We start from the raw sequence: 27,659 nt of genomic DNA on the forward strand, positions 1-27,659 counted from the left end.
CTCAAGTCAAAAACCTAGGCCATATCCTTCTAACCCTCTTCCCCAACTATGCCCCACTGACAGCCAATTAATGAACAAATCCTTCATCCTAAATATTACCCAAATCCACTGATTTCTCCTCATTCCCTTACTACTTTGAGCAAATCACTATTAACTTCTTCTGAGAATACAATTCTTACCCTGTAGAGTCCAGTCTCTATCATGCAGGAAGAACAAAATGTAAAAAGTGCAAATCTGATGATGTCACTCCCCTGCAGAGAGCACCTTCTAATGGTTTCCCACTGCTTATAGAATCAAGTCCAAAGGTTTTATGTATGTAGAAAGTCTGTGTGGTATGTCACCTGGTTAGTTGTCCAGCCTCATCATTTCCTCTAGACCCCACGTCTCCCTCTTCTCTCTCAGCCTTAACCACACTAACTAATTGGCTCTTTAAATGTATGACAGCCCTTCCCAGTTTAGGGCCTTGCACATATTTTTCTTCCTGTCTAAAAGTAAATGCTGTCTACTTCAGTATCATGCCCTTTGCAAACCAACTCCTATTTATTCTGCAGATCACACCTTAAATATCTTTTTTTTTTTTTTGAGATAGAGTTTCGTTCTTCTTGCCTAGGTTGGAGTGCAATGGTGTGATCTCGGCTCACTATAACCTCCGCCTCCTGGGTTCAAGTGATCCTCCTGCTTCAGCCTCCCAAGTAGCTGAGATTATAGGCGCCTGCCACCACCCCTGGCTAATTTCTGTATTTTTAGTAGAGACGGGGTTTGACCATGTTGCCCAGGCTGGTCTCGAACTCCTGACCTCAGGTGATCCACCCACCTTGGCCTCCCAAAGTGCTGGGATTACAGGCGTGAGCCACCGTGCCTGGCCTTAAATACCATTTTTTAATGAAAATCTTTTCGGAATGTCAGGATTATGATAGGCGTCCTGCTATATGCTCTCTTATGCTTTCCTCCAGGCTTTTATAGCACTTATTTGTAAATAATATTTTTCCATATTCCTTTGTAAACTATAAACTTTACTATGACAGAGGCTTGATCTTGTCTCATCCACAAATGTCATCTCCAGTATGTTGCATGGTTCCTGACATATAACAGACTATCAGTAAGTATTTGATGAATGAATAAATTAACAATTATAATGATAGCAACAGATACTCAGAAGTATCAATCAAGTTTTAGGAAATAAAATTCTGAGTGGGAAAAACTAAAAATGTGATCAATTCTTTTTTTTTGAGACTGAGTCTTGCGCTGTCACCCAGGCTGGAGTGCAGTGGTGCGATCTCGGTTCACTGCACCCTCCGCCTCCTGGATTCAACCGATTCTCCTGCCTCAGCCTCCCGAGTAGCTGGGACTACAGGCGCGCGCCACCATGCCCAGCTAATTTTTGTATTTTTAGTGTAGATGGGGTTTCACCATATTAGCCAGGCTAGTCTTGAACTCCTGACCTCGTGATCTGCCTGCCACAGCCCCCCAAAGTGCTGGGATTACAGGCGTGAGCCACTGCACCCAGCCCAAATGTGATATATTCTTAGCAAGAAAATAAACAGTTCATCAAGATATTTCTGAATTTATGAAGTCATAAAATGACAACTGAAGCTCAAAAAAAAAAGATCTAGTATTTGATATCATAAGAGGGTGACTATAATTTTAATCGTACAGTTTAAAATAACTATGGATTATTTGTAACACAAATAAATGATAAATGCTTGAGGTGAGGAATACCACATTCACTCTGATGTGATTATTATACACTGCAGGCTTGTATCAAAATACCTCAAGTATCCCATAAATATATATACCTACTATGTACCCATAGAAATATTTTAAATGTAAAATAAAATACAACTTAAAAATCAATGAATGAAATAGCTCTATACTTACACAAAGGCTAGGAACAAGACTAGATAGATTGACATGTCGTGGTGCAAACATGTGAAGCTGCTGAAGGCAAGATATGGCAGCTGCCTGAACAAGAGAATCTGAATGGTCCTGTGTTATTGCACAACCCACCAAACAAGAGGAACGAATTGTAGAAATTGTTGCTCCATTTCCTAGTGCAAATTGAAAGAAAATATAAAATACAATTATTTTATTAGTACCACCAAAAATATTCCTAGTAAACAATTATCTTCTCAATAACCATTCCACCCAATTATTATTCAGTTTTTTTTTGGTTGCTGTTGTTTTTGAGACGGAGTCTCGCTCTGTCGCCCAGGCTGGAGTGCAGTGGCGTGATTTTGGCTTATTGCAACCTCCGCCTCCCAGGTTCAAGCAATTCTCCTGCCTCAGCCTCTGGAGTAGCTGGGTTTACAAGCACGTGCCACCACACCCAGCTGATTTTTATACTTTTAGTACAGATGGGATTTCACCATGTTGGCCAGGCTGGTCTTGAACTTCTGACCTGAAATGATCCACCCGCCTCGGCCTCCCAAAGTGCTGGGATTACAGGCATGAGCCACCGTACCTGGCCTATATGTATATCTTTATATGTAAATAAGAAAATCATAAAAATCACATAAGAGCTACATTCTAGTTTATATGCATTGCCTTATCATTATCACTTTAGAAAATACTTGATAAACACCTATGCTTAATAAAAGGCACATATTTATCCTCTTCATGTCCCTGTGATATTCACAGGAAGAACTATCCTCACTTTCCCAAGGAGGACAATGGGTCTTAGAAAGAGGCTTACTTAAATCACCTATTTTTCCCTGTAATACCAGCATTTTGGGAGGCCAAGGCGGCAAATCACCTGAGGTCAGGAGTTCGAGACCGGCCTGGCCAATATAGTGAAACCCCCATCTCTACTGGAAATACAAAAGTTAGCTGAGGCAGAAGAATTGCTTGAACCCAGGAGGCGGAGGTCTCAGTGAGCCGAGATCATGCCACTGCACTCTAGCCTGGGAGACAGGGCAAGACTCTGTCTCGCTGAAAAGAAAAACAAAAAAAAAAAATCACATATTTTTCAATTTCTAGCATTTTCTATAAGTCTTTTTCTTTTTCCTCTCTTTTTAAAAATACCTGTCAAAATGGAGGCAACATAGCATAGGGATTAAGAATGCAGGCAACGGGCTGGGCGGGGAGGCTCGTGCCTGTAATCCCAGCACTTTGCAAGGCTGAGATGGGAGTGGGAGGATTGCTTGATACCAGGAGTTTGAGAACAGCCTGGGCAACATAGCGAGACCCCATCTCTTAAAACAAAACAAAGAAAAAAAAAAAGGCTGGGCATGGTGGCTCAGGCGTGTAATCCCAACACTTTGGGAGGCTGAGGCAGGTAGATCATGAAGTCAGGAGTTCGAGACCAGCCTGGCCAACATGGAGAATTGCTTGAACTCAGGAAGCGGAGGTTGCAGTGAGCTGAGACCACACCATTGCACTCCAGCCTGGGCAACAGATTCAAAAAAAAAAAAAAGAATGCAAGCATCGGAAATTGATTGATCTGGGCTTCACTTCTTACTCCAACCACTCACTAGTTTCCAAAACCTTGTAAAAGTTCTTAACCTCTCGGCTGGGCGCGGTGGCTCACGCTTGTAATCCCAGCACTTTGGGAGGCCAAGGCGGGAGGATCACGAGGTCAGGAGATCAAGACCATCCTGGCTAACACGGTGAAACCTGGTCTCTACTAAAAATACAAAAAATTAGCCAGGCATGGTGGCGGAAGCCTGTAGTCCCAGCTACTTGGGAGGGAGGCTGAGGCAGGAGAATGGCATAAACCCGGGAGGCGGAGCTTGCAGTGAGTTGAGACTGGGCCACTGCACTCCAGCCTGGGCTACAGAGTGAGACTCCGTCTCAGAAAAAAAAAAAAAAAACCCACAACAAAAGTTCTTAACCTCTATCAGCTTAAATATTTCATCTATAAAATAGAGATAATATCAGTCTCTGGGTTGTTAACAGAATTAAATAATGTATGTTAAAAGCTCAACCCTCTGAAAACATACATAATAAATGACAAAGGAGAAAAAGGAAAACTCTGAAAGAGGTTTATGTATTCATGATATCTTTACAATAATTTGCTGACTTGGGAGTTTAACCATTAGTAGAATTAGTTCAGTGGAATTAAGTGGTACAAACATAGGCTTTAGGATCATAAATGTGCCACTCATAAGTTGACTAACTCTAGGCAAGTTACTTATCTTCTCCCAGTTTACTTCCTCATAGAAAATTAGCTAATATATTTTTCCTCTAACATAAAGAAAACAAAATTTAGATAATATTTACCTTACGACAGTGGCTTTTCAAGCTATGTTCCTAATCCTCAGAGTTCAAAAAAAGTGAAGCAAAAGTCCATGAAGACAAGTGGATAGCACTCTAGGCCAAAGGAACTCCATTTTTAACTTTGTTTTCATGGGACTCCAAGTAAAATTTCATTTAAAATGTTTTCTCTGCTCAAAACTCCAACAAACATTATCATGTCATAGGTTTCTCATAGGGATTAAACAAAATGCCACATGTGAAAAGCTGAGTGCCAGGCTTTCAGTAAATCCAAGTATTCAGTACATAGTAATTGTTATCACAAAATTTCTTCAAGCAATGTGATGGTGATAGTCAGGAAATTTAAAGATAGTGATTATCTGTCTAGGTTCCTTAATTTCAGATGATTTACTTACCTTGTAGTTCAGGGCCAACAGTAGTTATTATAGCACCTAAGCATCGACCCAAACACTGATGAACTTCCGTATGTGAAGGCGGAACTGTCAACAGCAAGGTAAGAACTAGAGATAATGTTGGTTCCACATAGCCACGATACATCGGACCGCTAGAATCCACTATCAAAGCAAGTGAATGAAGAGACCAAGTCTAGAATAAAATACAATTTCATTTTAGTTGTAAGGAAGAATTCGAATGTACTGAATTAAGTATACTGAATTGTGACATGGGTATACTCTTAATATTCTGAGGCATATCAATGTGAAGTAGCAAATGAAGATTGTAGGATATTTTCACACACACTCTCCATCTTCACTGTAGTTATATTTACTTATGTATAATAATGTCTAAAAAGAAACAACAAAAACAAAATATTCAAAGGGTCCACATGAAGATTCAGCCAATGACCCAGGACCTAGGTTGGAGTATTACAGGAAGAGAGAGAAGGAAAGTTATTTGAAAAAATAACTTGATCAATCTAACAAATCTAAGGAAATTCAAAAAAAAGAGGAAACAAGTACACAGAATAATAAACAATAAAAAGAAAATATGTTTGAAGGAATGTACATGAATGGGTGAAATTCTCAGAATAAGACAGACTTTAAGACTAGGCTGATAAACAAAATCTTGCTATGCACTATTACAAAAACAAACCCTAATACATTTGTCCTAACAACTTACCACAGTCATTTTTATTTTACAGAGCAAATAATTTTCCAAAAATTTTCTAAACTTTTATAATAAAAAAATCAATAATATTATACCTGGACTTCAGGGGATGTCCCATCTTGTGCTAGAGCCAACAAAATGCTGACACTGGTCTTCAGATGTTGTCCTGAGCCTATTCCACCAACATAACGATGCAAACAACCAAGAGCCAACGAATGACCAGTCCTAGATACAACATCTCGAGCTGATTTCAACCTGAAAAAAAGATTATGCTTCAAGAACTGATTTTGCTGTTTCCCTATAAAAACAACAACCTTATAAGTCACACAGAAACAGGGAATTATTGGGGAAATAAGAAAAGATTACAATCAATTACTTCTTTCTCTCTCTACTCCCTAACAGGAGTTAGAACTTCAATTTAAAATAACTGCGGCTGGGTATGATGGCTCATGCCTGTAATCCCAGCACTTTGAGAGGCTGAGGCCGGTGGATCACTTGAGCCCAGGAGTTGGAGACCAGTCGGGCTAACATGGCAAAATCCCATTTCTAAAAAAAAATTAAAAACTTAATCGGGCATGGCAGTGCATGCCTGTAGGCCCAGGGAGGCTGAAGTGAGAGGACTGCTTGAGCCTGAGAGGTTGAGGCTGCAGTGAGCTGTGATCACGCCACTGCACTCCAGCCTGGGTGACAGAGCAAGACCCTGTCTCAATAATAATAATAATAATAATAATTGGTTAAAAACATATATTTGACCGAATAAAGCCTATTTTAATTTTAGAGAAAATCTGACAACTCATTTTTAGTATTAATTATTCCTTGAAAAGTCAAGACTTACTTGAAACATTTTTATATTTTTAAAAAATAAAATAATGACTTTTATGTCTGGTTTTAAAAATAGTAAAAAGGTATTTGTATTCACAGTATTACATAAAATATTTTACACTTAAGAAATACCCTATAATTATGATTTGAACCTCTTTTAAAAAGGTCAATCTTTTTTTTGTGAAATATATTTTACATGAATTCAAATACATAAAAGGAGATGAACATTACCTTAAAAAACAAGCTTTGAGACTCATATACAATATGCACCAACTTCAGGTATACAATTACATTTTAAATGTATATAAAAATATACAATTTAATGAGTTTTGATAGAAGTATACAGTATGTAACCATGGCATAATCATTAGAACAGGGATGTCCAAGATGAATATGAGGGGTCTTCAAAAAGTTCATGGAAACTACGCATTAATGCAAGAACTATACATGGATTTCAATATTTTGGGGTAAAGTTTGTGGGGACAATGCTCTCAAAGATATCAGCAAATGAAAATGAATAGCTCGTTTTAAGAAGAGATGAGGCAGGCTGGGCACAGTGGCTCACACCTGTACTCCCAGAACTTTGGGAGGCCAAGGCGGGTGGATCACTCGAGGCCAGGAGTTCATGACCAGCCTGGCCAACATGGTGATACCCTGTCTCTACTAAAAATACAAAAATCAGCTGAGTATGGTGGCACGTGCCTGTAATCTCAGCTACTTCAGAGGCTGAGGCAGGAGAATCACTTGAACCAAGGAAGCAGAGGTTGTAGTGAGTCATGATCACGCCACTGCACTCCAGCCTGAGTAAGACTGTCTCAAGAAGAAGAAAAAAAAAAAAAAAGAAGAGAAGGGATGAGATAATGTTGAAGATGAAGCCCAACAGCTGAAGACAACACCCATCAATTTGAGAGAAAATAATGCATAATGCATCTTATCTGTGCCCTCACTGAAGCGTATTGATGATTAACAGCAGAAATAACAGCCAACAACATACATATCTCAACTGGTTCAGCTAACATAATTCTGACTGAAAACTTAGAGTTGAGCAAACTTTCCACTTGATGTGTGTCAAAACTGTTCTACCCAAATCAGCTGCAGACAAGGCAGAGCTTTCAATGGTAATTTTAAACAAGTGAGATCAAGATCCTGAAGCATTGCTTTAAAGAACTGTGACAGGAGATGGAACATGGCTGTAACAGTAAGAACCTGACACAAAGCACAATCAAATCAATAGACACCAAGAGGTAAAAGTGGTTCAGTCAAAGCAAAAGTGGACTAGTTAAGAGCAAAGGTCATGGCAACAGTTTTTTGGAATGCTTAATACATTTTGCTGCTTGATTTTCTAGAGGGCCAAAGAACAATAGCAACTGCTCATTATAAAAGTGTTTTGAGAAAGGTAGCCAAAGCTTTAGCGGAAAAACGACCGGGAAAGCTTCACTAGAGAGTTCTTCTCCAAGGGCAATTCTGCAAGAGTTTCAGTGGAAAGTCATTAGACAACCACTTTACGGTCCTGATTTGGCTTCTTACAACTTTTTGTTTGTTTCCTAATCTTAAAAAAAATATTCAAAGCATGCTCATTTTTCTTCACCTAATAATGCAAAAAAGACTTCATTGACATGGTTAAATTCCCAGGATTCTTAGTTATTTAGGGATGAACTAAATGGCTGGTATCATCACTTACAAAAGTGTCTTGAACCTGATGGAGCTTATGTCAAGAAAAAAGTTTATCTTTTTTACTTGTATCTTTTCATTCTATTATTCCAAGAACTTTTTGAAGTCCCTAATAGAAGCCACATACGTAATTCAAAATATTCTAGTCGCCACACTCCAGAAGACAAAAAGGAAACAGGTGAAATTATTAATTTTTTTTAATAGAATTGAAGGTTTTAGTGTTCAGGCTGGTCTCAAACGCCTGGCCTCAAGTGATCCTCCTGTCTTGAAATCAATCTCAATAAATTTTATTTAATTCAATATATCCAAAATATTAAAATATCAAGATGTAATCAATATACCAAATCATTTGAGATATTTTACATTCTTTTTTTGAACTAAGTCTTCAAAATCCAGTATGTATTACATACTCATAGCGTGTATCAATTTGGGCAAAATGCATTTCAATTGCTCAATAGTCTTATGTGGGTAGTGGCTGCCATACTGACAACACAAGATATAGGACATTTTCATCACCACAAAAAGTTGCCTTAGGTCCCTTTGTTGTCATATTTCTTCCCCCAACATCCTGGCAACCATTGATCTGTCTTCTATCACTATAATTTTACTTTTTATACAGTTTCATACAAATGAAATCAGACAGTACCTAGTCTTTGGGGTCTGGATTCTTTCACATAGAATAATGCTTTTAAGATTCATCCAATTTATTGTATAAGTAGTTTGCTCTTTTTATATAGCTGAGCAATATTCCATTTATGAATACATCACTATTTATTTATTCAACCATCAATAATTGTGGATACTTCCCAGTTTCTGGCTCTCATAAATAAAGCTACTATAAAAGTTTGAGTACAAGTGTTTCTATGCACGCACATTTTCATTTCTCTTAGGTAAATATCTAGAAGTAGAACAGCAAGGTGAAACAGAAGTGTATATTTACGTTTTTAAGAAACCATCAAACGATCTTCCAAAGTGTCATTCTGCATTTCTACTGGCAATGTCTGAGAGTTCCTGACCTACCCTTTGCTGAGATTTCAATTATATGCATGTTATACAGCTTGATATTGGTCCCAGAAGTCACTGAGACTCTGTTCATTTTTAATTCCAGTCTTTTTTCTCTCTATGCCACATTTTTGATAGTTTCTATGTCTTCAACATCACTGGAATGATTCTTTTCTCAATTTCTGTGAATTTCAGTCTTAATTCTAAGCTGGTGTAAGATGTCAATACACAAATACAGCTGACTGACCTGTTGTTTCCTACATCATTGTCTAATCCTCTGTAAATCCTATCCAGTGTATTTTTTCATTTCACACACACATTTTACACTTCTAGAAGTTTCCTTTGGGCTGTTTTTACAAATTCTTTTTCTCATATCATGCTTAGGTTTTCCTGTACTTCCTTGAAAATGTAAAGCCTATTTATAATAGCTCTTTTAATATTCTTTTTTGCTAATTTCATTTTTTTTTTCCATTTCTGGGCCTGTTTCTATCGATTGATGTTTTCTCCAAGTAAGAGGTCTTTTCTTTCTGCTTCTTTATGTGTCTGGTAATTTTTGATTGGATACAGGATATTGTGAATTTTACAATGCTGAGTTGCTCCATTTATTGTAGTCCTTTAAATACTGCTGAGTTTTGTTCTGGGATATAGTTAAGCTACTACTAAGAATCAGTTTCATTTTTTCAAGGTTTGCTTTTAAGCTTTTTTAGGGTGGGTCAGGGACATTGCTCCCATTACTGAAGCAATATCGTTCTGAGGGCTTCACCTCAGGAGGTCTCTGTATTCTGAATAGTGGGAACACGAAATATTCTCAGCCCTGTGAGTTCTGAACATTGTTTCACCTATTCCCTTTTGATGGTTTTTTCCCTGGTCTTGGGTAGTTTCCTTGTATTCTTGCACATATCAGTATTCAGCCAAAGACTTTAGATGACCCTTCTGTTCACAGCTGTCTCCCTGTGCAGCTCTCTCCTCTCTGTTATTCCACCTTACACGTTCTAGCTACCTTGCCTCTCCAAATTGCAGATGCTCTCTCCTCAAGTTTGGGTTTCCTATTTCTGTACTTAAGCCTGGAAACTTTCTTCAAGCAGTAATCTGGAGCAATGTTAGTGTTCCCTTTGTTTCTTTCCCATCCCTAGGAATCACTGTCCTATGCTGGCTGTTGTCCAATGTCTCAAAACTGTTGTTTTATTTATTTGTTTTTCTAGCAGTTTAAGACACAAGGGTAAATATAGTCCCTGTTACTCCACCATTAATGGCAGTGAAAGTCCTGTATATTCTTTTAATGTGTATCTGAAAGAATAAATTTCATCATTTTGTTCATATTTAACTAGTAGAGATCTGAAATGAAGCTAACATGTAAACCTCATTTTAAACAATGGAAAGGATCAAATAAAAGGAGCTATGAAGGAATACTTTAAGCCATAAAATACTATGACTCATAATCAAGCACCAGTACAGTCAACTACTATTAGAAAACAGAACAAAATACTACTAAGAATAAAGCACCTAAATTAACAAAGCAGCCTAAAAAGCAATTTTGGTTGTATTTTCGAAACTTTATTAAAACTCTCAATAAGCTATCCACAACCAGACTTCTGACAACCTCATAAAAGTCGAGATGGGCCAGATGCAGTGGCTCATGCCTGTAATCGCAGCATTTTGGGAGGCGAAGGTGGGTGGATCATTTGAAGTCAGGAGTTCGAGACCAGCCAGGCCAACATGGTGAAACTCCATCTCTACTAAAAATACAAAAATTAGCTGGGTGTGGTGGCAGTCGCCTATAATCCCAGCTACTTGGGAAGCTGAGGCACAAGAATCACTTGAACCCAGGAGGCGGAGGGCTGCAGTGAGCTGAGATTGCGCCATTGCACTCCAGCCTGCACGATAAGAGTACGACTCAGTCTCAAAAAAAAAAAAAAAACATCGAGAGATGAATAATGATCCCCAAGACTCTAGTTGGCCAGTTTGCCTATTGTAAACAATAGAAAATTCTAAGTGCTGTCACAGAACAGATGTTAAGAAATGTGGCAGGCTGGGTGCAGTGGCTCATGGTTGTAATCCCAGCACTTTGGGAGGCCAAGGCGGTTGGATCACCTAAGGTCAGGAGTTCGAGACTAGCCTGGTCAACATGGTGAAATGCTGTCTCTACTAAAAACACAAAAATTAGCTGGGCATGGTGGCGTGTACCTGTAATCCCAGCTACATGGGAGGCAAAGGAAGGAGAATAACTTGAACCTGGGAGGTGGAGGTTGTAGTGAGCCAAGATCACACCTGTGACAGAACCAGACTCCATCTCAAAAAAAAAAAAAAAAAAATGAAGCTGGGTGTGGTGTGTCCCTCCTGAAATCCCAACTACTCAACAGGCTGAGGTGAGAGGGCTGCTTTAGCCAAGGAGTTTGAGACCAACCTGGGCAATACAGCAGGATCCCATCTCAAAAAAAAAAAAGAAAAAAGAAAAAAAGATATGTAGCAATGAATGAAGTAAACTAGGTCTATCCATAACAGTATTTCTAACATATTATATCTATCCTTGGGTAAGTAATCTTTACCTCTCTAAGCCTCCATTTCTTTATCTAATTGAAATTATTATTATTACTAAAGAGCAGCTGTTTTGAGGAATAAAGAAGTTAAGAATAAATGCAATCTGTGAATTCTAAAACATTATACAGATTAGAAAGTTACCTTTGTGTTATTATTTCTCAAAAAGTAACAGTTTAGTGAACTACAAAGTAGAATCAATGTTCACAGTGATAATCATCTATTCACAGGAAATAATCTGAGATATAAGAACATACATTTCTCAGAGGTCTCAAAGTGACTTTCAATTGAATGGAAATAAATTCAACTATCAAAGATTTTTATTTTTATCCGAACTGGGTCTTAAGCAATTGAAAGGTACTCCCTATTGACTTCCTTAGGATGGTTTACAGAATGATTCCTGTTTTAATTTCTGTGAATTTCTGTGTTAATGCTAAGTTAGCATAAGATTTCAATGTGCAAATATCGATGACGGACCTGTAGTGATAGGTGATTTTAGCATTTCACAGTCAGATATTATATCAGCAAGAGATGATGTTGATGAAAACAGTCTAATATAATAAGGCTGTGAAAGACAAAGTTTTTCCAAAATACAGCCAGATTCTGCCAAATCTAAGACACCATAGTTTTAAAAAATGTACCATTACTTTACATAGCAGTATAAAAGAATTAAAATGCTGCCAAATATAACATTTCATACAGAATTTAAGAAAAATCCCAGTTTTAAATAAAATGTGAAAAAATGGGTAACAAAATCTTCGTAATAATGATTTTAGATCATAATTAAGGATTTGAAAAAGATAATGAAGGCAAGCACTGATAATACTTGTAAACCACTAAATTGGGCAGGTATAAATAAATGAAATGCCCTTGTGTTTCAAAGTACAAAATAAATACAGTATCCTACAGATATTGAGGACACATACTTTTTTTTTTTTTTTTCCTGAGACAGAGTCTTGCTCTGTTACCCAGGCTGGAGAGTAATGGCATGATCTTGGCTCACTGCAACCTCCACCTCCCAGGCTCAAGCGATCCTTCCATCTCAGCCTCCCAAGCAGATGGGACTACAGGTACAGGCAACTATGCCCAGCTAATTTCTGTATGTTTTGTGGAGACAGGGTTTCACCATGTTGCCCAGGCTGATCCAGAATTCTTGGGCTCAAGTGATCCACCCACCTCAGTTTCCCGAGGTGCTGGGATTACAGGCAGAAGACAATGCGCCAGGCCAAGGACATATAAACTAAAACTCCTTGTAATTAAAAAAAAGATACCCTTCAAGAGCTTTCTAAAGAAACATACTCCTACTTCACCTGTTATGAACAGAGCACAAAAAATTAAATGGATAACTAAGATTGTTTCTATCTTTTAATAAATCTTTAATAAAAAGCTATTTCATAATCAATGGAAAATATTTGGAAAGAGGCAAACTAATCTATTGCTAGAAAATAGCAGCAATCATTCTGCAGAAGATTAAGTGTCTGGTTATATTTTAACTGTCTTCTGCCTGCTCATATTATCCTTAGTGCATTAGGGCATTATCGAATAACCAATCAAATTGCCATTCACAAGTCAAGACAAGGAAAGCTATCTACAGATATGCAGTAATTCAGCAAATCCTTCAGAACTACTACTTCATAGCCACTGCTTCATACTCTTTCTCTTTTATTAGTGATCATGATGTAGTTTGGTATATTTAAAACTCAATATATACATGATAGCTAAGAATGATATAATTTACATAACACAGTGTCAATTCTCAACAATCCTTGATTTTTAATTTCTCTACTTATGTACTTAACAACTCGACAGTCACTAATAACTGCAACTCATCATCTTAATGATACTTATTTGGGTCTCAGATCACTCTTTATAAACATGTAAGTAAATCCTTAAAACCTGATGCTTAACTATTCTGTTTCAGTCATAATTTAAGAGGAAAACTTGGTGGCAGTTAGAAAAAGAATGGCTTATCCCAAAAAGTAGATAATTAACAGAAAGAATAAAGAGGGACAAGGAAAGGCAGGGAGAAGAGACAATGACTTCAGAGCACTTCTTCAGTGAATACACGTAACTGAGAGAAGTCCTTATTAACATTTTTCTTGATTCCATTAAGTTACATTCAAGAGTTGGGATTAGAAGGCCTCTCCACGCAGAAAGTATCTAACATATTACAACTTCCCCAGATTCTAGAGTTGAATCAACTGCTAAATTAAAAATTGAGATCATTACCAAAAAAACCCACAAAATATTATCACATGCTATATACCATGTGGAAAACATGCACTCCAGTTAATTATTATTTAAAAGACATCTTTGCCTACATATGAAACTTGTTAGTAAAGAAACCCACTTACTTGTCAAAGCTATATTGGGCCATTCTAGCAATAAAAGTTGCTTCTCCAACCACCTGAGCCATTCTTCCAAGAGCTTCCCCCGCCGCACAACGTAAGATGGGGTTTGGGTTGTCCAGAGCACCCATAACCAGTGTTAGAGCAGATTTACGAACTTCCTCAGGTCCTAAAGTACTTTTGTTTTCAGCTAAGCCCTATATTAAAAAAAAAAAAAAAAAAAAGAAAAAAAAAAAAAGACAGCAATTCATAATTCATGATTTTTTTTTTTTTTTAAAGCAAGGTCTTGCTCCTTGCCCAGGCTGGAGTGCAGTGGCACAATCACTGCTCCCTACAGCCTCGACCTTCTGAGCTTAAGCAATCCTCTCATCTCAGCCTCCTGAGTAGCTGGGACTGTAGGTGCGTGCCTGCTAAAAATTAGCCTGCTGGGCTAATTTTTAAAAAATTTTTGTAGAGACAGGGTCTTACTATGTTGCCCAGGCTGGTCTCAAACTCCTGAGCTCAAGCAATCCTGCTGCCTGAGCCTCCTAACGTGCTGGGATTAAAGGCACACCTGGCCTCGCAATTCATATTAAATAAAGGAAAAATACATGCTGCAATCTTTCTACAATATACATACATCTTCATAAGTTATTGTCTTCAGTCAATTTTCACAAGTATATACTAATCCCTAGAATCTGTAACTGTTAAATTCATGGTAATTACTTTCCTAAATACGATTTCAGAACATGATCTATAAAACACTCCCTAATTGCAAGGAGTGTCTCTACTCAAAGACTAGTACTTAAAAGTTGCTTACATATATTAAGGACACTGTATTACTAAATCAACCATTATTTAACTGAAATTTATCACTCTAAGGAAACAGTCTCCTATTTCACCTGTTATGAAATAGAGCACAAACCATTAAATGGATTGGTTCTATCTTTTAAGACATCTTTAACAAAAAAGTGATTTCAGAAGCGACGGCAAATATTTGGAAAGAGAAAAACTCTTGATGAGTATGAAGCTTTGAATAGTTTATATAAAAATTTCACAGAAGACAATTATATGACTTAAACAGTGTCATCAACATATATCTAAAAACAAAATGAGGCCGGGCGCGGTTGCTCACACCTGTAATCCCAGCACTTTGGGAGGCCAAGGTGGGGAGATTATGAGGTCAGGAGATCAAGACCATCCTGGCCAACATGGTGAAACCCCGTCTCTTCTAAAAATACAAAAAAAATTAGCTGGGTGTGGCTGCATGTGCCTGGAATCCCAGCTACTCAGGAGACTGAGGCAGGAGAATCGCCTGAACCCGGGAGGCGGAGATGAGACTGCAGTGAGCCGACATCACACCACTGCACTCCAGCCTGGTGACAGAGCGAAACTCCGTCTCCAAAAAAACAAAACAAAACAAAAAAAATAAAATAAAAAACAAATGAGGTGACCAGGTACAGTGGCTCACACCTGTAATCCCAGCACTTTGGGAAGCTGAGGAGGGAGGATCATGAGGTCAGGAGATTGAGACCATACTGGCCAAAATGGTGAAACCCCGTCTCCGCTAAAAACACAAAAATTAGCTGGGCATGATGGCGTGTGCCTGTAATCCCAGCTACTCGGGAGGCTGAGGCAGGAGAATCGCTTGAACCCAGGAGGCGGAGGTTATAGTGAGCCGAGATCATGCCTGGCAACAGGGTGAAACTCCATCTCAAAAAAAAAAAAAAAAAAAAGAAGGTAAAAATAATCAGTAACTGAATGTTGAAGTAGTTTGTTCATCATATTAAATGTCACTCTCTCTGTTCTCGCCGTACTTATCGTCCTGGAACTTAGTTTACTTATTTGAGACCAAAAAACTATGTCACATTGCATGGGGAAAATGTTAACTACAACAGAGGCATTAGCATATCTATGAAGAAAAGTGTAATTGGTCCAGCAATATTACAGTTGGTTCACCATTCTCCCAATCACTGAAGGAGACCATGACCACCCCATTCCTTTTTTAAAAAACTCACAGGTCCAAATTAGTTGATGGTCTCTTCATGGAGTATATACTAATGGTTATGGTTATATAAATGATACAAACCTGTATTTTTTTTTTTTTTTTTCTGAGACAGAGTCTTGCTCTGTCCCCCAGGCTGGAGTGCAATGGCATGATCTCGGCTCATTGCAACCTCCACCTCCCAGGTTTAAGTGATTCTCCTGCCTCAGCCTCCCTGGTAGCTGGGATTACAGGCGCTTGACACCACGCCCGGCTAATTTTTGTATTTTTAGTAGAGATGGGGTTTCACCATGTTGGCCAGGTTGGTCTCAAACTCTTGACCTCAGGTGATACCCCAGCCTTGGCCTCCCAAAGTGCTGGGATTACCACCGTGCCCGGCCCCAAACCTTTATTTCTATAATCAATGCCTATATATATCCTATTCCCCTGATGTTTACAAAACATGACTTAAAAAGGGATATACATAGGCATTGATTAATGAGCATGTCTTAAGCCTGACTTAAGACATGCTCATGCAAACACGTATTTGCTACCATTTTACTTTAAAACAACACTTTTAGCTTAGCGCTAAATAATATAAAAAGTATTCAAATATGTTATGATAGAGTGCCTAGTATGATGCATTAACTCCATGAGATAGGCAAAATATTTGTAACAGTGGTCCCCTCTGGGACACATTCCAAGGCCCACCTTGGACGTCTGAACCATGGGATTAGGAACCTGATTGCTGTCAATGGGAACTTGTTTCTGTTCACGTCTTCTATTCACAAACTTAATGCCTTTTCCATTTTAACTAGGCACTTATCACACACAGTGGCCATAATTTTTGTAATTGCGATGGGACAGCAAAACTAACACAAATTCCTCTTTCCTTCTTCACAATTTCAGACAGAAGACTTGTCCTTCCTGTAGATCTCAGCAATTTTGGCACATGATATTATTTCTTTCCTTCTTGAGAATTTTCTCTTTTTCACTTAAAGAAAGCACTTTACAGCTTCCCCTTGGCATATCCAAATTGCCAGAATCACTACTTTTGCACTTTGGGGCCAGTATGAAGTAAAATAAGGGGTACCTGAACACACGTGCTGTCATACCACAGCATCCCATCAGATAACTGAGACAGATGGTGACTAAGTGACTAGCAGACAGGTAGGGCAGAAAGTGTGGAATCACTGGACAATGAGATGATTTTCATCCTGGGCAGGACAGGGCAAGATGGAGCAGGACAGTACAAGATTTTATCATGCTGCTCAGAATGCTGCACAATTGAAAACTTACAAATTATTTTTGGAATTTTCCATTTAAAGTATTTTCAAACCACAGTTGATCATAGGTAACTGAAACTGCAGAAAGCAAAACTGTGGATAAGGAAGGGACTACTGTATCCTACTTCATACCTGTAGAAACTACAATTCAAAAAAAGTTAAAAAAGGTTAAGGAAATTACTCTAGACACCTACAGCAGCTTAACTAGAACACAATCTCTAAATGCAACATTCTTTCAACTATATAACACTGCCTCACATGATTTATGGCCTAAACCACAAATCAAGCTTCAGTTCTATTTAGTTAACCTTCAGTAGAATATCAGATTTCATTCGTCAAACATCTTCGAAAATTCTGAAAGAATTTATTGGCACTTGTAAAATCTGAAGTTCAAATTGAAACATAAACTTTAACAACATTATAATATAAAACGCTTATTTAACTACACTGAGCCTTAACATAAAGTTTCAAGTAATTTAATTAAGCTAATATAAAGGCATAGTTACCAAGTGATACACATATAAACATTACAATAATCTTGCTATGTCTGGCTTATTAAATGCATTAATTAAAATCATATTTCAGAATAGTACGTTTTAAAAGCAAATACCTTTAGTGCACTAAGAACAGCAGTAAATATGTTAAGCTGCACAGCCTGCTGGCGGACACCTTTAGCTTGTTTAACACATTCGGCAAAGTGATCCAACATTTGTAATCTATAACAATAAGAAAAAAATCACATTAGTGACAAATTTTATTCCAATATGGCTCAAAAAACCGATTAGAAGAGTACAAGTTAATTGTTTAGCAAATAATTCCCCACGCTCTTTTCTATTTCATTCCCACAGCTAGTCCAAATCAGATCTCCTTCTCCCAAATTATTATACAGACATGCGGTTATTAAATGGAACAAGACAAAAAACTAGATATTAAGTTTCAATTAACAAAATAAGGTCATAATTATTATGTTGGACATTAACAGCAGTGTCCAACAAAAATAAGGTCATAATGTCCATAATGTTGGACATTAGCAGTGTCCAACAAAGCGCCTGGCATCTAGTAGATGCTCAAGGTTTCTTGTACAGATAACAATCATTAATTATGTATCTCTGTGGAAGATTTTTAAGTTAGAAAATTTTTAATGTAGTATAATTCTTTTTCCTTTTTTAAAAATACTCTTAGAGAGAATAGTACCTCATGTCCTAGCCTCCAAAGCTTTCAAGAAAGTTCAAAAAAGATTAAGCTTTGGCTAACTTTTTAAAATGTAAAAAACCAGAAGTGAATTGTTCTTTGCATTAACACAAAAAAAGAATCGGTTTATAAAAAAAAAAATTCCATGGCCATCTTAGATGATTTTTCTCTCTTTTTCTTTTGAGATGAAGTTTCGCTCTTATTGCCCAGGCTGGAGTGCAATGGCACGATCTTGGTTCACCACAATCTCCACCTCCCAGGTTCAAGCAATTCTCCTGCCTCAGCCTCCTGAGCAGCTGGGATTACAGGCATGTGCCACCACGTCTGGCTAATTTTGTATTTTTAGTAGAGACCGGGTTTCTCCACGTTGCTCAGGCTGGTCTCGAACTCCTGACCTCAGGTGATCCGCGCTGAGCACCTTGGCCTCCCAAAGTGCTGGGTGTGAGCCACCACGCCCAGTCTTTTTTTTTTGTTTTTTTCTTGGAGACTGAGTTTCCCTCCTGTTGCCCAGGCTGGAGTGCAATGGTATAATCTTGCCTCCCTGCAACCTCTGCCTCCTGGGCTCAAATGATTCTCCTGCCTCAGCCTCCTGAGTAGCTGGGACTACAGGTGTTTGCCTCTACATCCAGCTAATTTTGTATTTTTAGTAGAGACAGGATTTCACCATGTTGGCCAGACTGGTCTCGAACTTCTGACCTCAGGTGATCTGCCCACCTTGGCCTCCTGAAGTGCTGGGATTACAGGTGGGAGCGGCCCATTTCAGAAGATTTTGATAAAAAGAGAGTGAGAGAGTATTCTTCTAAAAAGAAATGATGTGAAACAAAAGAATCCAAGGAAGTTGGATTTAGTACTAAGACAATTATGACCTAAAGTTGGTAATAAAATCTCCCTGAGGTCGCTGTAATTATGGATTTAAAGCTCAATTTACAATAGTCCACAGGTCTCAGGTCAAAGCATTCTTCAAAACTCACATGAAGATATAGATTCAGATGTAAGTGTATACATGCACATTTTGATGTGCTTTAAAAAACTTTTAAAAGTAAGTAAGTACCTTTAGTGCACTAAGAACAGCAGTAAATATGTTAAGCTGCACAGCCTGCTGGTTAAAAACCAAAGTAGGATCACTTCTAGCTTTTTACCTTTTTAATTTACATTGTATCATGAGCATCTTCTATCAAAACATTGTCTCTACACAAATGGACTTTCTATTATTTATTCACTTAACCTACTGTTGGATATTTACGTTATTTATTATGTTTATATTTTTAATAGAATTTATTTATTTATACTTCATCTTATTCTATAAAAGCAATCATATAGAATTAAGATAATCCTGGATTTCAGCTATAACTTTCATAGCTAGTTGTATAACCTTGGGTAAACCAAAAACTCTTAGATATGGAGTTCCTTAAGATTTAAAACCAAAATGTTAAAATAGATGCTTTATAAGATTCTTCCACCTTTAACATCATTTAACATTTATGTGGCAACCAAATGTTCTTAAAGATATTCGGGTAGGGTAAAGTTTCATATTTAAACTTTTTTCTCCTCAAATGAAAAAGAAATTAATCAAGTAACCTACATATTTAAAGATATATTTTTTCTCCTCAAATTAAAAAGCAATTAATCAAGTAACCTACATATTAAAAACATTTTTATTTTGTAATTTTTGTAGAGATGAGTGTCTCACTATGTTTCCCAGGCTGGTCTCAAACTCCTGGCCTCAAGCAATTCTCTTGCCTCAGCCTCCCAAAGTGCTGGGATTGCAGACATAAGCCACTACACCAGACCCAACAATATTTCTAACGCATTTTAATTTTGTAAAGCTTTTAAGTTATCTGTGATGGTCTTGTATTAATTCATTTCTGTTTTCCTTTTGGGAAAATCACAATATGCAAACTGCCTACTAAAGCTAGGAATAGTGTCTGTGGATATAGAATATAGCAAACCAAAATGCTTCTATTACAAAAAGAACCAATTATGTTAGTTTCCAAGTTCTAGACTTGAATCATCTCACAAATGCTATTAGGGAGTGGAATTTTCACCCATTTACTTCTTCAACAACAAAGTCAACAGACTTAGCAAATTGACATCCTTAATTAAAGGTATAGTCAAGACCTACTTATGAACTATCAAACGAACTATTATAATGCATTTTTTTGGCCAATAGTTGTCATTTCTAGCATATATAGTGAAAATTTTGTTAAGGAATACACAGTCCACAATGCAACGGATATCAGATGCTAGTTCACAGGGTCAAATCTTACATACAGTCTCAAATTATATGGAATTTGCGTGCAATTTTTTTCATCATGTATGTGTCACTTATGTTAGTAAATCTGTAAGAGTACTGTTTAAGTATTATAATAACTCACTTTACTGCAGAGTTAACTGGGATGAGAAAATCTACTCTTTATTTAATATAATATTTAACAAAAATTACCTGACTGACTTTATACTAACCGGTGTTTATAAGAAACATGAGGAAACACTACACCAAAAAGGGCCACAGAGGCATCAATGACTGAGACTCCGAGAGGGAGGGGACCAGGTACTGCTTCTCCAGCAGGGATCCGTAAATAAATGGAGGAAGGATCATGTTCCAGAGCCCCACTTCCTGATGCACTGTTTGGCTGGAGCTGCAAAAGAGTGAAATAAAAATTCTTCAAAATCTACTTTAGGAAATCTACTTATTAAACATTAGGAATGAGGATTACAGCAGAGGAAAAAGGAGAAAAGGCAACAAAAAAAGAATGATTGGATCCGAACATTTGAAAACAGACCAAAACGTTAATTTGGTCATTAAAAAATCATCAGTAACATTTTCTACAATTTTAAGAAAAGCTTTATTCATTTGAAAACATGTTTACACTACCCACCTTATTGCGTGAACAATATAAGCAAGAACTTAATCCCACAAACAGTTATTTTAAATGGGGCTTTAACCACTCTTTTTAAAAAGTACATAAGAAATAATATATTCAGTGGGCAAAAGTTCTAAATCTTCAACCTACTAACTTATTCCTTTCCAACCTGTCCCAAAACAAAACTAAAACAAAACAAAATACCAAAAACCAAAAAGCCAATTAAAACTGATCTTTATCACAGCCACCACAAGGTATCTAAATACAAAGAATATTAAATAAAGACAATTTTCCAAATTCTAACTCTTCCTGTTTAACTTTTTTCACTACCACCAGGATGCCATCTTTAAGTGTCTAAGAACACTAAATGGGGATTAAACCTTTCTATACACTATTTTCTTTTTAAGTGACAATGTGTAATAGGACCATTGTTTCAGATTAAGTATTTCATTTCCCTGTATGGCTTATTACCTGGTCCTCAATGGATTTATGATCAGTCTCCTGAAGCCAAGAACCAAGAAGAACACTATCATCATAATGGCAGAGGGATCTGAGGAGGGAAGTAGTTGTGTTGGCTGAGTTGTCAGTCAAAGTGAATTCCGCTACCAGTTCTCTAAGAAGTGCATTAAAAGATCCTAAAAAACAGAACTTCAGATCAGATTAAAAAGAATAATTTTTGTGAAAATTATAATCATTGCCCACAAAGAGCTGCAACATGTTCAACAGGAATAAAATAATTAGGTATTTGTTCTCTTCTTAAAAAAATCTATATTTAAATGCTGGTTTTAATATACAATAATGGTACTTCCTTTCATATACTGTATTGTGTCTTTTTGCCCAAATTATTTAAAATAACCAAAAAACTCAAATAGAGGAAAGAGAGGCACGTGCCATAGCATGCTTGTAGTCCCAGCTACTCAGCAGGCTGAGGCGGGAGGATTGCTTGAGCCTAAGAGATTGAGACAAACCTCTGCAACACAGCAAGACCCTGTCTCAAACACACACACAAAAAAGATACTTTATTTTAAATATATTAAATATGATATGATGATTATTTACTATTTATTGCCCAGTAATGTATAAACAATGAACCACAGCACACCAAAATTCCTGGGCATGATGATACCAGAAAGAAATCAATGGTTTATTTACTATTAATATTTTATATAATATTTGATTTCTCCCTCCAGATCCTTGAATTATTGGCTATATTACAATATATAGGAAGCATATTGGCTATATTACAATATATATGAAGCATTAAAAGTGCATACTTTGGGCCGGGGGCGGTGGCTCAAGCCTGTAATCCCAGCACTTTGGGAGGCCGAGACGGGCGGATCACGAGGTCAGGAGATCGAGACCATCCTGGCTAACACGGTGAAACCCCGTGTCTACTAAAAAAATACAAAAAACTAGCCGGGCGAGGTGGCGGGTGACTGTAGTCCCAGCTACTCGGGAGGCTGAGGCAGGAGAATGGTGTAAACCCGGGAGGTGGAGCTTGCAGTGAGCTAAGATCCGGCCACTGCACTCCAGCCTGGGCGACAGAGCGAGACTCCGTCTCAAAAAAAAAAAAGTGCATACTTTGAAGATAAACCAGCTAGATTTGAATCCAAGCTCTGCCACTTAACTACCTGTAAGTCTTGGGTAAGTTAAGTTTCTTTAAGTCTCTCAATCTGAGATTCTTCATCTATAAAACAGGACTAATGGCCTCATAAGTTGCAAGAGTCAAAGAAGCTAATACATGCAAAGGGCTAAAAACGAGACCCAGAACACAGTAAGCAGTCAACAAGCGTTAGCTACTCTACATGAAGAAAAATAAAACGGTGACCTTCCTTTGCAAAGTAAGTCCACGGGAGAGCCTTGGTCAGACTCTATAACAGAGTGAAGAACTGTAAAGAAAAATTTTTATCAGATACCACAAATGTTTAATTTACCTTCATACGTTTTTGGAGGTAACAAAGCCAAGATATCATAAAGTCTTAAACGGACCATTGCAGCACTGGCTTTCAGATGAGCTCCATGGGCTTTAATTACAGATGGAATGCTAAAATATCAAAAACATAGTTGGTATTGGCTTACCAGAATAAGTATTACTTATACATTTTTTTTAGCAATGTATCAGTGTACTGCCAAAGTACACTGATAAGTAAACATTTTCATTTTAGCTTATGTTGTGATCTTCACTGTAACAAAAACACTTTAAGATACAACTGTATTTCAGTCCATACCATTGCTGCAATTTGTAAAGTTATATTATAAAAATAAAGTTGTATATGTTTCCTAGATGATTCTAGAAGAAAGCACAAAATATGGCTGAGAACTATAATATATATATTTAATATATATTTGATTATATATAATGTGTTATATATTTTATATATATAATTTGTTATATATTTAATATATAAAATAGGATGTGAACTTGTCCTAATTGCTTACTTACTGTGACATCATGGTCATGGCACATTCAATAGGGGTCATCAATTTTCGAATCACATCTTCGGTTAGGAGCTCAGGACAATGTGCAACAAAGCTCCTCATGGCTAAAATGTTTAAAAGGACAGATTTGTAGTAGCTTTTGTGAACATGAATTTACAAAATTGTATAAATATAAAGGCAGTTATAATATTTAATTATTACAACATACAAGGTTCTGAAACCACGTCGAACCAAAAGAAAAACTTGCAACAACTACAAAGAAAAATCATGGAAAAGGCTAGAAAAAAGGTGGACAGAAAAATGGAGGAAGAGAAGGTACTGGTTGGAGAGATTTCTGTGGGTAGAAATCAGAGGACTATAATCCCATAGGAACTCAGATGACTACAAAGAAAGAAATTTTAAGGCACTGTTTATACACATATACATTTATGTGTATAAACAGTGCCTTAAAATTTACATGAATTTTTACATATATTACATATATTTTTGCAATTTTTACAGATACGTATGTGTGTGTGTGTGTGTGTGTATACATACACATATATATATATATTTTTTGAGACGGAGTCTCACTCTCACCCAGGCTGGAGTGCAGTGGCGGGATCTTGGCTCACTACAACCTCCATGTTACTGCAACCTCCGTGTCCCAGGTTCAAGCAATTCTCCTGTCTCAGTCTCCCGAGTAGCTGGGACTACAGGTGGCCACCACCACACCTGGCTAATTTTTGCATCTTTAGTAGAGATGGGGTTTCACCATATTGGTCAGGCTGGTCTAGAACTCCTGAGAGTGATCCACCTGCCTCGGCCTCTCAAAGTGCTGGGATTACAGGCATGAGCCACCACACCCAGCCACTACATATATTTTCGCATTTTGAATTTTTACATATATTTATGTAAATATATACGTATACAAACAAAAATGGTCCAGTGAGAAAAGAATATTTTTATTGGCCCTTTAGCAATAGAGCCAAGACTAAAACACCTCCTAGATGTGTGAGTAAAGGTGCCCCCTAGCCTGGCTGCTCTTGTGGTTAAACGTGTATCTCTCTCCCAGTTTGGGAAAAGAAGTACTTTTCACCCTGAGATAAACTAAAAAAGAACTAGGACATCCAATGTCATTCTAGTTCTCAAATGAAACAAAACCTGAGTGTTTCCTGTAACTCCCAGACAAAAACAACTGTATCTGTAATTTTTGTGATGTTGACATCTGAACAACATATTAAGGTTTGGAGATTTGATAAGGATGTAAAAAAACAGCTGTTTCTCCATTATGAAAAGACTAACTGCAAATGCAATCACTTTGGTAATTCTGAGTTTCTTTTTCTTTTTCTTTTTCTTTTCTTTTTTTTTTTGAGACAGAGTCTCGCTCTGTCGCCCAGGCTGGAGTGCAGTGGCCGGATCTTAGCTCACTGCAAGCTCCGCCTCCCGGGTTTACGCCATTCTCCTGCCTCAGCCTCCCGAGTAGCTGGGACTACAGACGCCTGCCACCTCGCCTGGCTAGTTTTTTGTATTTTTTAGTAGAGACGGGGTTTCACCGTGTTAGCCAGGATGGTCTCGATCTCCTGACCTCGTGATCCGCCCGTCTCGGCCTCCCAAAGTGCTGGGATTACAGGCTTGAGCCACCACGCCCGGCCTCTTTTTCTTTAAAATAGCTATTGGGGTTTTTTCTTCCCCCCACATGGTGACTCAGTGCTTCTTTGACAGGTAAGATAGCAACAAGTGGGAATCAAAGGACTGGGTTCTAGTTCCTGTCTAACCACCAGGTCTAAACACTTTTTCAGAGTCTCGGTTTCATTTTTATTACAAAATTAGCAAACTGAAGTGGATCATTTATAAAGCTTCTTTTTAAATCTAAAAGCCTATGAATTTATCATTACCTAGTTTCTTTTACTTTACAAATATTTTAGTAATATCCTAATATTGTGAAAGTACAATCCTTTCAGTTCTTACCACATAGGGCTCCAGCACGACCTTCCAAAGTTACCTGCCAGGTAAAAGAATCGCCTCGGGCCTTCTCAGCTTCCAATTCCTTTAAGGAACGTGGGAAAACATTTCGCCACAATAACAACATCTTGGGCAGATGGTAACGAACGACAGATGGTCCTAACCAAGAAAATGAAAATATAATGTAACAAACCTGACAAACAGGTGTCAGGGAAAATGAGCCCAACACAAACTTTATGTAACTTTAGAGACGAAAATAGAGTAAAATACTGATATTTAATAGTATTTGTCATTTCACGCTATTTTTATCTCTAAAATTACATTATTTTCAAACTTCATTCACTGATTAAAATATAGATCAAAGCATAACAAAGTTCACCTTTAACTATCAATACTTTCAGAATCCAAACATAAAATACACAAAAAGCAATTTTTAAAGGATTACCCAACTATATTGAGAATGGTGGATTGCATATTATCAATAAAATATATCTGGGACACATTCTATGAGGTCTTTTTCATATATATATATATGTATATAAACAGATACACCCACTCCCACACACATACATATACATATTCCTCAGTTTTGGGGGTAATTTACATGGCCAATTTAGTTTCATGGAGAAGCAATATATTCAGACCTAGGAATCTATATTTACATTGCTAAATAACTCATTTAACCTAACACTTAACATAAACTCCTGGAAATGAGTTGCAATTTTTTATTTTCTTCAGAAAAGAAAAGGTGGTCAAACTATAATTTCCAATAGACAGATGCTTAGATCTGTATCATAACTTTGTAGTACACATATACACACACTTTTTACAGCAGCAGCTAAACATATGAACTAAAATGTGAACATAGGCCATCACAATAACAGGTATTTTTGTACTATGTACAAGTTAAATTTTACCTGTATTGCCGATTTGTCATACTACTTAAGAGTGAAACACATTGAGCGTTACCCCAGAAAATACCAACACCAATTAAATGTGACTTTACCACTCTACTAAAATCACATTGCTGGTTTTCACTTAGGGGATGGCATTTTTCCTCATATTTTCACCTCTTTTAAACACTAAACTCATCAGGTAGACAACGGTTATTCTGATGGTAAAGGTGAAACTTCGCTAACAACTTTCTCACTAAATGTACTTAAGCACTAATTACCAAAAAGAGAAATCTACTAGCAAATGACGAGGAAAACATCTTTACCATTTTTACAACTTCAATGAAAATCTAGAATGTGAAGTTTAATACTTTTCAATTAAATTTACTTTACAGGCTACTGACGGTTATAGTGTGACAAAATCCTACTCAAATATAATTATACCTAAAGTCATAAGTGCTCCAAGTAAAAGCCAGCCAGCTTGGGTGCGCTGTAAAGATAGCCTGCTATTTTGGGCAGCAGTTCGTAAAAGATCTTCAGCAATACTAACTACCATCTGCAAGAAAAGTTTAGAATTGGATTTTAATTCAAAGAAGTCAAATTAAATAACGACACAGATAACTAGCATACTTTACTTAAAAGAAGTTGTTGGCCAGGCGCGGTGGCTCATGACTGTAATCCTAGCACTTTGGGAGGCTGAGGCAGGCGGATTGCCTGAGCTCAGGAGTTCAAAACCAGCCTGGGCAACACGGTGAAACCCTGTCTCTACTAAAAAATACAAAAAAATTAGCTGGGCATGGTGGCGGGCACCTGTAGTCCAAGCTCTGCGGGAGGATGAGGCAGGAGAATTGTTGGAACTGGGGAGGCAGAGGTTGCAGTGAGCTGAGATCGCACTACTACACTCCAGCCTGGGTGACAGAGTGAGACTCCGTCTCCAAAACAAAAAAAAAACCACACACACACAAAAGAAGACTTTCTCCTTTCACGTTATTAGCATGTTTTGAAGACATCAAGACCTGGTCAGTCTTGACTGAAATGATGACTCTGAAGAGACCCAGAACAGTGTAGTAGTTAAGGACAAGCTCCAGGGCAAATGCCATCTCTGCCATTTACTCGCATTCTCATCTAGAACAACTTAGTTCCATCACTGGTAAAAACAGAAATAATAGGAATGCCTATCTCAGCCTTGCAAGGATAAAATAAGTTAACATAGCATCTGTGCTACTACTTTTGTCATTTCATCATGCGACAAATCCACTTCTCATTTTTCCTGTGTCTTCTAAGACGGTAAGCTCCAAAAGATTAGCTTACTTATTTGTTTGGTTTTTAGAGACAGGGTCTCACTCTGTCACCCAGGCTGGGGTGCAGTGGCACAATCATAGCTC

General features: G+C 37.5%; 1 protein-coding gene across 7 annotated transcripts in view; it reads right to left on the bottom strand.

The window, feature by feature from the left end:
• LOC105465413 (HEAT repeat containing 5B) overlaps positions 1-27,659 on the bottom strand; it is a 105,751-nt gene that overhangs the window by 56,709 nt on the left and 21,383 nt on the right. For all 7 annotated transcript variants that reach the window (XR_011611618.1, XM_071076518.1, XM_071076517.1 and 4 more), the window contains 11 exons: positions 26,719-26,830; positions 25,388-25,540; positions 23,442-23,541; positions 22,933-23,042; positions 21,470-21,633; positions 20,598-20,773; positions 17,554-17,659; positions 13,701-13,891; positions 5,412-5,571; positions 4,608-4,797; positions 1,879-2,048 (listed from right to left, as the gene is read on the bottom strand). Coding sequence is in view for 6 of the 7 variants with exons in the window: in XM_071076518.1 (XP_070932619.1) it covers positions 1,879-2,048; positions 4,608-4,797; positions 5,412-5,571; positions 13,701-13,891; positions 17,554-17,659; positions 20,598-20,773; positions 21,470-21,633; positions 22,933-23,042; positions 23,442-23,541; positions 25,388-25,540; positions 26,719-26,830 (1,632 nt within the window). In the remaining variant the exon portion in view is untranslated. The remainder of the gene's footprint in view (positions 1-1,878; positions 2,049-4,607; positions 4,798-5,411; positions 5,572-13,700; positions 13,892-17,553; positions 17,660-20,597; positions 20,774-21,469; positions 21,634-22,932; positions 23,043-23,441; positions 23,542-25,387; positions 25,541-26,718; positions 26,831-27,659) is intronic.

This window comes from Macaca nemestrina, chromosome 13, assembly GCF_043159975.1.
Source record: "Macaca nemestrina isolate mMacNem1 chromosome 13, mMacNem.hap1, whole genome shotgun sequence".
Taxonomy (NCBI): Eukaryota; Metazoa; Chordata; class Mammalia; order Primates; family Cercopithecidae; genus Macaca; species Macaca nemestrina.